Source organism: Labeo rohita, chromosome 5, assembly GCF_022985175.1.
Source record: "Labeo rohita strain BAU-BD-2019 chromosome 5, IGBB_LRoh.1.0, whole genome shotgun sequence".
Classification (NCBI taxonomy): domain Eukaryota; kingdom Metazoa; phylum Chordata; class Actinopteri; order Cypriniformes; family Cyprinidae; genus Labeo; species Labeo rohita.
Genome location: NC_066873.1, coordinates 18,833,421 through 18,845,539, shown reverse-complemented (window position 1 = coordinate 18,845,539; position 12,119 = coordinate 18,833,421). Strand labels below are relative to the sequence as shown.

Genomic DNA, 12,119 nt, shown 5'->3' with positions numbered 1-12,119 from the left:
GTTGTTTTTTACTAGATAACCACAGAAAAACTCATTATAATATAAATCACTCAAGTCATTATATCAATAATGTAAGACAGAAAATGTTTGGAATGCAGTTCATGTTGTGAGTATTTAAATTAGTTTATGAAATTCACACTTTTGTTTAGCAAGGATGCATTAAATTGATCAAGTGACATTTATAATGTGTATAAATAATAATATTTAAAATAAATGCTGTTCTTTTGAATGTACTATTAATCAAAGGATCCTGAAAAAATGTATCACAGTTTCCATATTGGAAAAGAAATGTTTCTTGAGCGCCAAATCAGCATATTAGAATGATTTCTGAACGATCATGTGATACTGAAGACTTGAGTAATGGTGTGTTCACACCAAATGCAAAGCGAATATGCACATCGTGTCACTCGCTCTAGATTACTCGCGGGATGCTTTTGCGTCACTCGCGTCAACCATGGTGGAGATAACTACGATCGCTGCTTTGTAACTGTTGTGGAAGTCTTAATTATGCTGGAAAGCCAAACACTGACGTGTCTGGGTTCATAGCACCATCCAGAGGCAGATGAGTATTAATCCTACATTACTGTGTGTGCGTTAAATTTTACTACTGTGTATACACCAACATTATTTTTTTTTTATTGATATAAGCATCCCTGTAGCCATGCTAATAAAATATAAGTACCACTACAACTGATTTTCAACTTCAGAGACCTATTTCATAAATTTCTTGCTACAATAATGCTCTCAATTTTCTGATACAACCGGACATGTCAATAAACTCTTTGCTGATTGGCTTGCGCGAACGCCTCATGCAAATTTTCCGCTTGAGTTGAAATTTTTCAAGCTGCACAAAAGATGCAGTTGAGGCGAACATCACACATTTGCAAATGCATTGCACATTTTGCATCATTCTTGTCATCCGGGGTGAATTTGCCTCTATTTGCATCTTTGCACTGACTTTGTATGTAATCTACTTGCGCAAAAAATTGAATTCACGTTCGGTGCAAACACGCTTTCATGTCTGCTGAAAATTCAACTTTGCCACCATAGGAATAAATTACACATTAAAATGTATTGAATAACAGCTACTGTATTCAAACTGTAATAATATTTCACAATTTTTACTATATTTTTGATCACATAAATGCAGCCTTGGTAAGCATTCTTTCAAAAACACTATTGAAAAAAAGGCCCTAAACTCACTGTGCTTGAAGTACTTAAAGGGTTAGTTCACTCAAAAAATGAAAATTCTGTCATTAATTACTCACCCTTATGTCTTTCCAAACCCGTAAGACCTTCATTCATTTTCTAACACAAATTAAGACATTTTTGATAAAATCTGAGAGATTTTCTGACCCTGCATAGACAGCAATGCAACTACTATGGCCAAGGCCCAGAAAGGTAGTAAAGACATCGTTAATGTGACATCAGTGGTTCAACCCTAATTTCATGAAGTTATGAGAACAACTTTTTGAGTGAAAAGAAAACAAAAAATAATGACTTGATTTAACAATTTCTTTTCTTTTCAATTTCTTTTCTTCCACTCGTTGCTGTCTATGCAGGGTCAGAAAGCTCTCGGATTCATCAAAAATATCTTTATTTGTGTTCTAAAAATAAACTAAGGTCTTACAGGTTTGGAACAACAGTAGGGTGAGTAATTAATAGCAGAATTTTCTTTTTTGGGTGAACTATTCTTTTAAACAGTACTGTAGGTCTGTGCTGAAGCAATATCAGAAGTGCACCTCAAAAGAAATATGTCACTTTACAGTAACAGACAGACAATATGGATAGAAAGTTTACCTTAAATTCAGTTGGCACTATGAGCTTTGGCGTATCTACCCCAACCAGAGCGTCGACACCACAGAAGATCAAAATGGCCAGGATAATGGCAAAGTCACTTATGAGCTTCCTCACCTAAGATGGAAAAATGGAGAAAAGATGCATTTTTTTATTATGCAAAAGTAATTAGTACCTTTGCCTCAACAAGTGCAGTATTGATCAGAGACTGGATTGACAAAACAATTGTTGTCTACCTGGATGCAGTTATGGATTTGAGACAGGGTTTGGCTAAAGATTGATTGCCTATACACTTGCGGTATGATTAGAGCCACAGATTGACTACTTACAGTAGTAGGAAAGAATGGGCTAGTCTTGAATTTCTTCAGACACATGGATGTAGTGTAAGTGCCAAAGAAAAGGATGAAGGACATGAGGGTGATGTCGGGCACAAAGTTGCAGGCTTTGCCCACTAGTTCCCCTCCATATTTCAAGCATTCCTTCTTTGACAGTGAGGACCAGCTGGCATTCAGGCGCTACGCAAATTACACAAAGACACATGATTAGAACATCAAATCTACAGGTGTCTGGAGCAAAATTAAAGTCGCTCATTCACAGAAAATCGTTCCTTGTATAAGTCTCTCGTTCATGAGACTAGCAGAAATAAGTCAGATCTTGACAATGACTTTCTTTTTCTTTGAGCATTTATGTAATCATGTTTATAATTGAGTGATGAGATGAAATTGTTTTCCTCTGATGATTATAAGCATACAAACCTAACTTGAACCCAATACAATCATTTAAAGTTGAGTGACACTTGTGTTATGAACAAAGACAGTAGAACATTAAACGGTCTCTGGTTTCTCTTTGAAGGCAGATGCTTTGTTGTCTTATCCTCTCTGAAGTTTTACAATGACTCTGTTACTGTTCAAGTTTGCACAAAAGGTGTGAAACATGAGCTGTGCTTCATTCAGTCACAAAGATGTTGGCAAGGATTTGGGCATTATGTTTCATTCATCTCAAATTGAGGACTTCATCTGAATGAGACCATTGAGAGATCTTGCCCTATTATTCACAGCTGGGAGCTCAGTTTGGCTTTAGAAGAGGACAAAACAATTTAAGGATTAAAAAGCATTTAGAAATGTATTTTCTAAACATGGAACCAGGACAAGGAAGTTTTCTCTGATGTGTTGCGTAAGTTCTATTTGGTGACCTCAATGAATCTAACAAGTCTTAAGGCTGGAATACACTAGACGTGTTTTGCCCAGATTTTGACAGCATTTTTAGTCTGGAGCAATTGCCGAAAGTCAGAGGCAGTGTATAGATTTTGAGCAGTTGGCAGATTTCACAGAAAATCATGTAATGTATAATAGGCATATACTACTACTTCTTTTATTTTTTTTTGTTAGCTTTTTCAGGGTATGATTTCATCCAGTCAGAAAATGTCAAACATGTTTTATATTTCTAGCTGATTTTAGGACGTTATGTATTGTATTAATTTGTCCTGTTTCTCCAAGTAATGAGGAGCATGTTTCTCATGTAGTGTATTACAGTCTATACACATATATCAGTGATGTTTTGAAACACTTACTGTATCGCTGTAATTTACAGTCCAGATAAAAGTTGAATCATCTGGATCAGTGTACACATCTGAAGAATTGACTGAAAAACACAAAGGTCAAAGGTCTGAAATGGGCGTCAGAAATAATCAAAAACATACAACGTGGGTCAGTCATCTGAATGCACTACTAAAAAATCTAAATCTTATTAAAACCTGGAAATAAACAATGTTTTAGCATTAGTGTTGACCGATTACTGGCACTGATATTAAGCATTTTTATGGTTATCGGTATCTGTCATTTTCAAATCTGATTTGCCAATAAAATAATTTAAAAGCATTTTAAAGAAAAGTTTTTTTGTCAGAGCCCTTGATATTCTTAATTTTGACATAAATTTTTATTTTTACATCGGCCTGGCCAATTATTGGCGCAGATATTACACATTTTTATGGTTATTGGTATCGGTCATTTTCAAAACCGATTTGCTGCTAAAATAATTTTAAAGCTTTTAAGGAAAAATTTTGTCAGAGCTCTTGATATTCTTCGTTTTGACATTACTTTTCATTTTTACATCAGCCTGGGTGATTATCGGCACAGACATTATGCATTTGATGGTTATCGGTATCTGTCTTTTTCAAAACGGATTTGCCGCTAAAATTATAAAAAAAAATTTGAAGAAAGTTTTTGCCAGAGCCCTTGATACTCTTAATTTTGACACTAATTTTCATTTGTACATCGGTCTGGCTGATTATCATACACTTTTTATATGGTTATTGTTATCGGTCATTTTCAAAACCGATTTTCTGCGAAAACAATTTACAAGCATTTAAAGATTTTTTTTTGTATTCTTAATTTTGACATTAATTCATTAATTGACATTAACACCAGATATATATATATATATATATATATATATATATATAGGTTTAAAATATTAGTTATTGGTCTACTTAATCTGTAATAACCGGTATCGGCCCTAAAAAACACATATTGGTTGACCCCTATTTAGGATTTTGAACAATTCTAAAACTTTATGATGTAAAATAAAGAAATTATGCAAATAAAAATAAAAGAAAAATGCAAAATAGTTTTTTTCTTCTCATTTTTAGGACTTATTTTAGCATTTTATCTGTAAAATATAACTGCAACATTAATTATATTTTTCATTTGCACTATTTAACAAATTTGACGCAATACTTACAAGACGTCACTATTTTTTTTTTACTCCTAAATCCTTTAAACTCTCAAAGAACATGACAGATTTCACAAGCAGATGCTCGCACAAGCCCAAACATTTTATCACGGTTGTGGGTGAGTCAAGCACGGCATACGTGCCAACCAGCTCGCAATGACCGCTGTAAAATGTTCACCACTCCACAGCATTAATCTTTAAAGAGTCTCTTTGCTGGGTTCCCCTAACTGGAACTAATTTCCACACAGCTGTTGTTTCCCTCTGCAGTATCAGATTGGAGAGAAGTAGAGGGAGGGCAAAGAGGAGCAAACAGCGGTTTAAAGGAAAGCAGCGTGAGTGGATGAGAGCACCACCCGCCGGTCCCTCTTCGTACGGTCTTAATTCACCACACGCATGGAGGAGATTAACCCCAAACCACATCACGTCTACATCCGCCCCCTAGATTGCTCCTTCATTCTACTGAGGACACCACACACACACACTACCACTAGCACAAATAAACAGATCTATCATCTGTAAAGCACAAGTGAATGTCAAAATTGTTTGTAATTTTGCCACAAAACATTACACAGTTACAAAGAAGGGATTTAATTATTACTTAAAAACTTCAAAAACAAAGTTTTGTCATTTTTCAGTGGTCTGAATATCAAACGGCCCCAGTGGAGATGGTTTAGCAGTGTGATAATTGACTAACACATTCTTTCACACCAATATAAAACTGCAGACGACTGCAGACTGTATCCATTCCTCTTCATGCTGTCTTCTGTTTATAGTGTCAGAGATGAGATGAAAACTCAAGTTACATTTAAGTCGCTAATAAATTGATTTGATTAATGTTCAACATATAAAATTCAACATATGACACATCCAAAATGTAAAAACATTCAGTCTACTCCACTTCACTCCAACACCACAAGAGTTTACATTTTTTAAATTCAGCTAAAATGTCACAAGGTGATGTATGGGTGTTCTGTTGGTCACACGTCTTTACGTAATTAATTTGCAGGGCAGAGTTCGCCACACTTTGGAACACATTCACACACATATGAATGAAAGTCAGTGGAGAGTAAAATGTAGTGTGACCACTGCTTTAAGTTGGGGTCACATTTGTGACATTTCAGTTAATTTTCAGTACAGCAATGTATGAAGCATAGCTTGCAAAGAAATCTCTTTCGAACCAAACAGATTTCTGTTGGTCAAAGCGGCAAATTCACATTAGCAACTTGACCTCATTGTGAAATCTGCATGGTAAAATCTTTTGCCTTGAAATTCCTGATTGCATGGATTCCAATTAAAATGAATTGTTTTTGGCAGTAGAAATTTGTCAGTAAATGGTAAATGTGACTGTACCATTATTGAAATAAATGACTTGAGATTTGACTTAGACTTGTATACAACCGACTTGAGATTTAAGACTTGGCTTTGACTCAAAAAGTAACTTGAGACCTATGACTTGGCTTGTAAACAACTGATCTGAGTGTTGACACTCAATTAATCTGAGACATGACATTTGCAAACTGCTGATTTGATACTTGACTTATACTTTGTCTTTGAGACTCTAAATTAGAGAAAATCTATGAGTGTATAGAAAACTGCTGTCAAAAGTGACTTGATATGAATTTGCGACAAAAGACTTGTGCCTTGACTTGTATTTTATATCAGAAATCTTTTGCCATGTGTGGACATTGCAGCTGCAAGCCACATGGTGCACTGCTGAAAATTAAGATTGAATGAATAGCTATGGCATATAATTATATAGAGGAAAAATGACAACAGAACTAAATCTTCATGCTTATTTCTACAGGCACTGTACTGAGTTTTGGATATAAGGACAAAAACAATTCTCTGTGCCAGAACCATCATCCGAAGACCAGAAACAGCATGACAAAAGGGGAAATTAAATATTTATGCTGGTCATATTTCCCAGATGTAGACTTAAATACACACATAAACATCCATTCCTATCAAACTACTGTGCTTCCACTGTTTGTGTATCAGTGTCAATGAAGCAACTTTATCTTCAATTTATACTCAGGAAAATTTCTTTCAAACTACAAGGTAGTCAAAAAGAGAAATAAAAGTATGGTAACTGCACTTGAGTTCGAAATAGCACATTCTGGATCCCAACCAAGGGGAAAAAAGGTCACTTTGTGCTCACATCTGCTTCACTGAGCAAAATAATGTTACATATGCATCAGTAATCTTTTTTTTCTGTTTGGTCAGCACTCATAGTTTCTTGCATTTGGTGCAGATGATTTGAAGACTTAGGAAGGCAATTCGTAATTTAAGATGAGGGGAAGTTTCCAAACTTGCAAATGGATAAAGGTTTAGTAAGCTCAATTAGCATCTAAACATTAAACCAAGAGAACTTCAGAGAAAGAGATGTACCAGGTCTTACCAATAGTGGGCGCCATACACATGCAGTCATACTGCGTGACGTAATCGATTTTATAGTCTGAGTTGATCGGGTAATAATGGGCCAACTTCAGCATCTTCTTGAAGGAGTCATAGATGAAGATGAAGCTGATGAGCGAGGAGAAGCCCTCCTCTGTAAATCGGGTGAAATACTGCACCAGGAAACTGGCGTCAGTGGCCACCAGGATTAAACAGAAGAAGGCCGACCACAGGCCGATCCAAAGACGGAACTCTAAGTAGTCAAAGCCGTTATCTCTGCAGAAATCAGAAAATGAACTCAAGTTCATCCAATTTTCAAATCATTCAGCAATGAAAAGTACACTACTGTGTCAGTTGTTTGGCTTCTACAACAACAGTATGAATGTAATTTAGACTGAGACAGTATACCACAACTAAAAAGAGGGTCGAGTCCCTTATTCAGGCACATGACTTTTTTCTGACTTAAGTTTTCTTGGAAACATGCATTAGATAGAAGAATTTAACTTTAAAATGTACATAATTTTTAATTTTTTTCCAAGTCTTCATTTGTCTTTTTTTAAAGGGGTTATCGGATGCCCATTTTCCACAAGCTGATATGATTCTTTAGGGTCTTAATGAAAAGTCAATAATATACTTTGGTTAAAAATTCACAATGATTGTGTAAAACAACACCCTTTTTACCTTGTCAAAATCAGCTCTGCAAAAATCATTCCGAGGGATTGTTCCTTTAAATGCAAATGAGCTCTGCTCACCCAGCCCCTCTCTATTGTCTGTTAGGTGCTGCTCTGAGAGATTGTTTATTTTAGCCGCATTTAGCGCGTTTAGCAGCTAACTAGCACATTATTAGGAAAGGTGATTGCAGAGATTCTTTAAAAAAACCTGTATACTCACTTCTGCTGTAAGTGAAGCTGGATCACGAATGATTTGCGCGAACATACACACATTTATGTAGATCGGGAGGCGTATTCCATTCACAAACATAATCCACTGCATCTTCAGTGGCTCAGATGTCAGGAGTAAATGACGACCACTATGTTCATTATTACATCCAGCAACACAACACCTCAATCGCTCAATCAGAGATATTCTTGTCTAACTTACATCCCTGCTCCGGCATTGAAACAATGGAGGTGGGACTGTTACAGCTGATCTGAGGTAAAACGCTCATGTCAATCAACTATCGTGGGAGCGGCCTCTGTGGGTGTGACGCCACAATGACAGGTATCTGAGAATGGCTCAATTTGAAAAAGGGGATATTAGTTTTAGATTAATTAAAAACCTTAGCATGGATTTTTATCATCAAAGGGTACATTTGTACATACACTGCCAACACACATTAATATTCAAACAACATGTAAAGTGAAGTTTGGATCCGATGACCCCTTTAAAAGTATTGTAATAAATATCGTATCATGGACTTTATAAAGTTATATAATTGTTTTGTGAGATTTTGATATCGTTACATCCCTAATTACCCCAACTAAATGGTGAGTATATGCAGTAGTTATTTTGAGATGTGACATTCTGAACAAAGATGATGAAGCACCTGCTGAAGTTAAAGAGCAGCCTTTCAAACACCAGCACTGGCCCCGTACTGCTGAGGATGGTCAGAGGTTGCCCAGCCAGGAGACAGAAGACGGCTCCAGTCACCGCTGTACCCAGAAAGCTCTCCAGCACACCCTTCACACAACACACAATAAAGAAAAGTCAAAGGGTTAAGGAAAAACTCAACTGAGCCTCAGGCACAAACACATTCTCTGGAAAGAAAGCATGCTGAAGTGTGTTTCAAGCCCTGTTCATACAAAACTAGGATTGGTAATTTTATCCCATGCAAATCTGTCCTTTCTCACACACAACCGCAGTAAAAAATTACAGCAAATTACCAACTCTATTACTCTGAGAAATATAATCTCTCAGAAATGGCTCTTAATCTAATCTTAATTAATTATTTTCTGTACATAACCAATTATGTACATAATGTCAATTGATTATTTCAGTGGATTTATTATTCAAATCAAGTACACTTTATCATCTACCTTATTCAATAAATCGATTTTATTACACCATAAATGTAATTAATTGTTGCACATGGCCTTCCATAATGCCCATATCCGAGACAATAGACTCCTACCCACATTATTAACTAGCCCTGTGCAAATCAATACATGAAATCACAGGCGTCCTCTGTTGTTTGGAAAACTAGCTCCATCTGAGGTAGTGCTTATGAGACCTGTGAGACATGTGACTTAATGTTACAGTTTAATTCCCACCTGAATCAATCACGTGTGTTTTTCTTTTTATGACTAACTCAGGCACCCTCTGAGAAATCTAATCCTACTGGATGGGAATGTCTGTGTTTGTGGTGTACTATTTACCGCTTCATCTGTCTTTTGACCTTCATCAAATACCGTGACTATAGTTAAATATCTTGTTATGCTGCCTGGTACACCTTCATTAAGGGTTTAGACTTTTTGTTGAGTAAAATCACAAACAATAGTTGGTGCTTAAAATGGTCCTGACATCCCATTAGATGTGACTGGAATCAATAAGAAGAGTCTGATCTATTCTGTACTACTCAGAACAGTCACTGTAGACCTAATTTCCTTCATTTAATGTTATATATATATATATATATATATAAAAATGTAATAATGTAAACAAATCAATCCTCTGCTTTGCTGACGAATACTGAAGGGCTTTCCTGAGCTGAAACATTGACTAGCCAACGATGTGTGCAGCAGACTTCAGTATTCATCTTTAAGACAGCTAAATATACGGACTGTGAGATTTTTACTTACTAACTTGACCTTTGAACTAGAGGTAACATTTTAAAAGGAGGGCAGAAAAGAAGCTGCTCCCAGCGTGTGTCAGTTAAAGATTGGCCGAGACTGAATTACACTGTAATCCCTGGCAAGGTTGGACTGATTCTTATTTAGAAAGGCTTGGTCACAGAGAGCACAAAAATCGTGCAGTTTCTCATGAATTGCAGATGTATCTTTACCTGCATGTTCTCTGTGGCGTCGCCCAGCAATCCTCCGAACGTGATGGCATTGGTTACTGTTCCCAGGTAGATGAAAAGAATGGCAGACAAAGACTGGATGTGTAGTGCATCGTAGAAATCGCTGAAGAAAAACGGGGCTTTTCTTTTGATATCAAGAATAAGGCCTCCACAAAACCTGAAGAACAAAACATGATATACTTGTTATAGTGATTTTCATTCAATTTCATTACATTTCTACACTTATCTATGTTTCCCTGTTCATAAAATGTATTTTCACTGTTCAGTGGGGTTCAAAAATCTGTGTGAAACTGAAAATATGGGATTTCGTTTATAATTTAAACCTAAAAATACACATAAAATAAACCATGCAACAATTGCAAAAACTGTAGGATTAAAAAAAAATAAATGTTATATGAACAATGAACAAGAAATATTATTTTATACTATTTCTAGCCCACTGATTAAAAGCAAAAGAGGGGTATACCAAATAATAAACTATTTAGAAAATTCATGTTAATTTTAATTAACAATTATTAAGGTGAAACCGGGGTATTAAGACTTGTATGGCTTAATATAATGTAAATGATATCTCTTACTTGAATATGTAGTAGAAAACATAAAATTTTAACGTTATTTAAAAATTTACACATTGTTTTATACATATTTTGGACTATGGGTGAACCGTTATTTAGATGATGTGAAATGGTTGCACTCAGTGAGCTAATGGCACTATCTGTCGCTATTTTTACCAAAACACAACTCGGAATATAAAATACTGATACGATGACCACATCTCCTGAAAGAGCTTAAGCGTATGCTTAAACCAAATGCTGTCCCATCAATTCTCCCCACAAGGAGGCTAAACAACCCTGGATATCTAGTGACATCCATGCTGAGAAACACCATGTTTACATCCTGCCAGGATGGCATCTAGCGTTTCTCGTCTCTGCCATTTGTAAGCTCTTTCAGTAGCTGTGGTCTACTAAAAGCCTCAAAGGCATCAGGACTAAAGTGGAGAGAACAAAGACGCAGGTCTTTAGGAAGTTTTATTCATCCACAGGCATCTTCCCATTCTTTTCTTCTTTTCCAATCTCTAAGAAAGCAGTGAAGACTTACATCGCTTCTCTTGTTGCCCTTAGACTGAAAATCATAAATAAAGTCCAAACTATGTATACAACTATGTGGATTTAAAAAAAAAAAAAAAAAAAAAAAAAAAAAACTTAAATCTTTAATGGGCTTTCTACTACGTATTTCAGTAAGAGGAGACACCATTTATGTTGTATTAAGCCTTAATACCTTATAAAAGTTATTAAAAATATTAAAAGTAATATTTTAAACAGTAGTATGTTAATTGCTATTATTAATTGGTAACAGGGATAAAAATATATTTAGCACAAAATACTAATTGCACACAGCAGTTCTTTGCCAAAGGTCAAGATGTTTCTAAAACCAGCAATGGGATTGTTCTGTACTAGTAAAAAATCAAATCTACCGATAACAGTCAGTACTCCGTAAACAGAGCACATGCTGACTTCAATGTTTGTGTAATATTAAGATAATTCCAGTAATTTTGAAGAGTCAAACAAACCTTTATCTGAACTAAACCATGGTGTTCAGAGGTTCGGCATTATCTGTTCCTTCAGAAGAATTTATACAAACATTAACTCACTTCCCCGTCCTCTTCAGCTCATCGCCTACTGCGTGCCCCCCGCCCCCATGTCCACCACTGTGAGGCGTGTCCCCATTCATCTGAGTGCTGTCCCCTCCAGCATACATGTTCTTTCTGGACAACATAACAAACACATGGAGATTGTTGAACAAGACACTTAACATTATAAATGTCCTAAAATAACCGTTATAAAGGAGGAAAGAGAAAACACAGACAGAAAGATGACAAAAGACACACTCAGTGGACTCTTCATAAGTCCCCAGCCTGAAATTTGAAAAAAAAAGCAAGCTTGTATACTGGTAGCTCACACAAATGTCTTTTTGCAACTCGACATATAATATAAAATAGACATGGTAATCCAATGTTATTCTTCAACTCCACAAAATACGGTCTAAATGCCATTATATATGAATATGTTACTCATTCAATCATCCATATGGCATGGTAATCATTTAGAAAACAGAATGATGGGATGATAGATAATCTGATTAAATTATCAAACAATAGATAAAATGATAAAACAACATA

General features: G+C 35.7%; 1 protein-coding gene across 4 annotated transcripts in view; it reads right to left on the bottom strand.

Moving 5' to 3' along the window:
- Positions 1 to 12,119, bottom strand: part of slc4a4a (solute carrier family 4 member 4a) — a 79,674-nt gene that overhangs the window by 12,129 nt on the left and 55,426 nt on the right. For all 4 annotated transcript variants that reach the window (XM_051110493.1, XM_051110494.1, XM_051110495.1 and 1 more), the window contains 7 exons: positions 11,592 to 11,705; positions 9,923 to 10,097; positions 8,468 to 8,601; positions 6,926 to 7,197; positions 3,368 to 3,438; positions 2,127 to 2,312; positions 1,801 to 1,914 (listed from right to left, as the gene is read on the bottom strand). In XM_051110493.1, the coding sequence (XP_050966450.1) occupies positions 1,801 to 1,914; positions 2,127 to 2,312; positions 3,368 to 3,438; positions 6,926 to 7,197; positions 8,468 to 8,601; positions 9,923 to 10,097; positions 11,592 to 11,705 (1,066 nt within the window). The remainder of the gene's footprint in view (positions 1 to 1,800; positions 1,915 to 2,126; positions 2,313 to 3,367; positions 3,439 to 6,925; positions 7,198 to 8,467; positions 8,602 to 9,922; positions 10,098 to 11,591; positions 11,706 to 12,119) is intronic.